This window comes from Poecilia latipinna, unplaced genomic scaffold (genome assembly GCF_001443285.1).
Source record: "Poecilia latipinna isolate Pla-1442-1.1 unplaced genomic scaffold, P_latipinna-1.0 Scaffold1295, whole genome shotgun sequence".
NCBI lineage: Eukaryota > Metazoa > Chordata > Actinopteri > Cyprinodontiformes > Poeciliidae > Poecilia > Poecilia latipinna.
In genome coordinates this window covers 41,622-45,042 of record NW_015113911.1, presented here as the reverse complement: position 1 = coordinate 45,042, position 3,421 = coordinate 41,622, and the positions used below count along the sequence as shown (strand labels likewise).

Here is a 3,421-nt window from a genome sequence, read left to right as displayed (position 1 = left end):
ATTCACTGACTGACTGATTCACTGACTGACTGACTGATTCACTGACTGACTGATTCACTGACTGACTGATTCACTGACTGACTGATTCACTGACTGACTGACTGACACCATCAGTAAAGAAATGGACTCACTGCCCATATCTCGGCTGTTCTCCATCTTGGCTCCAGCTGCTGTCTCCCTGACTCGTCCAGCTGCAGAGGACGGGTTGCTGGTTCAGATCCAGCAGCGGTTCTGACTCCAGGGACTCGTCTCCAGGCCCGGCGTTGTCGTCGGAGCAGCAGAGTGGGTCTGAGTGGTGCTGTGAGGATGTGTTCGGTCCAGACATCATTTCATCCTCTGATCCACCTAATGGAGAATGCTACAGGAAGTCATGTCACCATCCCAACTGTTTGGACCTGGTACTGGAGGTGATGGTCCAGGAGTTGGTCTGAAATGACCCGGTTCTGCCCGTTACCAAACAAATCCAGAACTCATGCAGAACGTTTACATGTGGAACCAATTTCAGCAAGACAACATTCTGCAGGGCCTCTTTAAAATGTGACAGCAGACTCTAATCTCTCATTCTGATGCAGCCACCTGGTGGACCAGAACCAGAACCAGAACTTTATGTCACAGCAGGCAGGTCCAAACTCTAATCTGAATTCAGCCTGAAGGAAAACCGCTCTGGTTCTGAAGAACAGCCTGCTAAAGTCCAAATGCCGGTCCAAATGCTGCACAGCATGAGATGATCCAACCTGCCGGTTCTGACGGGTCGCTCCGACCCAGAGGAGGCTTCCCTACCAACGCTCTCATGGCACATTCAGGAACGTCCAGAAAACGGGACCATCGGACAATCTGAATAAAAACACCTAAACAATGTTGACCATTTTCATCTGACCTTATTACCCTGTCATCCAACCAACCAACCAACCAACCAACCAACCAACCAACCAACCAACCAACCAACCAACCATCCATCCAACCATCCAACCAACCATCCATCCAACCAACCATCCATCCAACCAACCATCCAACCAACCATCCAACCAACCATCCACCATCCTTCAGTATTCCAAGGTGCTCCCAGATCAGATGATCTCACTAAACTTTAGTCTTTGTTCCAGGTTGGAGTCGTCTACTTTCATCCCCATCAGTTCCATGAAGTGTGTGTGGAGGTGTGTGTCCGCCTGACAACCTTCAGCTGAGACTCATAAATCAAACGCTCCCTGCCAACGGGCCAAGGCCTGGTCCTCCATGTTTTATTGGACTGGTCACTGGGGCGTTCCTCAGATTACTCAGAAACGAAACAAAGTTTCCACTGAGAACTGATCCCAAAACAGGGTCGTCACTAAGGTGGAGAATCCATGTTGAGGAGGAAGTTCAGATGTTGGAGCAGGGAAGCATCAAAGATCATTTACCTGATGGACCGGTCGACCCGGTTCTACTGGAACCAGAACTCCATCATCTGCTCCACCTCCAGCTGCTGTGGTTCTCTCTCTCTGCTGAGTCAAACCAACCTGTTCCCCTCCTGGCCTGTGGGGGCGCTGCACGAAGAACCACTGAAGGAAACGACACAAAAACCTCTGAAGACACTGAGAGCAACTTCCTTCTTCACCAGATGGAAACAAGATGGAGGCGTCAGATTTTAGCGATTGGAGGATTTCTCTTTAGTCTTTCGCTAAAGACCAGGAGCCATTTCTGCTGCTAGCGCTAGGCTAGCACATTAGCTTTGGTTGTAGTTACCCAGAATGCCCTGTGCTGTAGTCCACTTCCTGCTTTTGGAGGAGTCTCTGGTCTGCTTGGCGTTCACATTCAAACTGAACCAGAGTTCACTCCACCGAACCCAGACCGAGGTTTGGAGGACCAGAGGTCAGTTAGCATTCATACCTCACCAACCAAACCGGACTTTATAGACAGACAGACTGGAGTCGGGTTGAATTGATGGGAACAATTAAAGTCTTCTCCAGAGTTGGCAGCTTTGGAGGACTGGACCTGGACCTAAGGTTGGAGGTCAGAGGTCAGAAGTTTGCCCATTGCTGTTGCCCCACCCCACAGCCCTGATGGCATCAGCTTCTCTCTGCTCTCCTTACTCTGCCCTCTGTTTGCTGCGTTACTGCTGGTTACAGTAAGCAGAGAACTTCCTGTTCAGGTTGTTTGTTGCTTGGCCTTATATGGTCAGAGTGGTTGCCGTGGAGACAGAGCCACAGCACTTTGCCAGAAAGCAGATCCCTCAAAGGGAAAAACTTCAGTCTCTGCTGGTTTGTAACTCACAGGTCACAGCAGACATGCCAGGTTTAAAAGTTTTAAGATATTTAAGGAAACATTTAGTAAAAACGTAAAATCTGACTGGTTTAATGTGAAGCTTCTGCTAAACACCATGTTGGTTTAGGGCTTTAGCACAATCATTAGTTTGTGGTCAAACCAAGAACTGGCCATGAAGATTGTATATTTTGCCTGACTTTTATTCCATTTGGCTGAAAGGTCAAAGGTTATGCATAAAGGAGTTCAACTGGTTGCAAAATGCCAGTTCACCACTAGATGTCCCTCCACCTAAAGAGTCAACATGTGTCTTAGTTAAAGTGACACTGATCAGGGGCCTCAGGCATGAAGCTGTGTGCGCACAAAAAATGTGCGGCGCCATATTTTACGCAGAAGTTGGCATGTATAAAAATGAACTTTGTGTCAAAGTTTGCGTAAATATAGACACTTTTTACCTGGTGTGAAAATGTGCGGCAGCCACACAAACTTCCTGTGAACAATAATAAACTATAAAGAGTCAAAACTCAAAAATCCACTGAAACCTGATTCAGTTATTAGACCAGGAATCAAACCAGATGCTTTTTATGATTTTAATATTTTATTGTTTAAACGATGAAACTGAACCACGTTTATCCTCAGACAATAACCTGAAAAATAGAGAAAAGAAACTAAAGGAAGGTAAAACTTCACTCTGACGTAAATAATAACTTCCTCAGTTTGTCTCATCGTCTGAAAGCATCTGAGGCTCATTTCATTCTGACTGGAGAGAAAACAGGCTGATCAGCAGATGGATCCACCAGGTTCGGTTCTGATCAGGAGGCGATCAGCTGATCCAGGTGAGCCGCTACCTGAGGAGCTTTGGCTCTGATGGAGAACATCTGAGGGATTCAGAGGAGGATTGATCACAGATCAGATCGATCAGATGGTCGATCAGCGTTTAGATTCATCCAGACTGATCATCCTGGAGCTCTGAGCGGAACTTAGAGCGGTACCAGCAGTAACGGTACCGGTCCAGCTGCAGCCGTCCTCCAGTGGAGCCGCCCGCTTTGTGAAAGCGCCTTTTGGACAGAAAGCATCTCTACTCTGTGAATGCAGCTCCTGCTGCTGATTCCTGTCTGCACACCAGCAGAGGGAGACAAATCCCCCCCAGTTAGTTCAGTTGGTTCAAAGTTAAAACAGGTTC

At 47.5% G+C, this 3,421-nt stretch overlaps 1 protein-coding gene across 2 annotated transcripts in view; it reads right to left on the bottom strand.

The window, feature by feature from the left end:
* LOC106961394 (nesprin-2-like) overlaps nt 1–3,421 on the bottom strand; it is a 41,344-nt gene that overhangs the window by 29,033 nt on the left and 8,890 nt on the right. For both annotated transcript variants that reach the window (XM_015055111.1, XM_015055112.1), the window contains exon 2: nt 132–345. In XM_015055111.1, coding sequence (XP_014910597.1) covers nt 132–328 — 197 coding nt within the window. In that variant the 5' untranslated portion in view covers nt 329–345. The remainder of the gene's footprint in view (nt 1–131; nt 346–3,421) is intronic.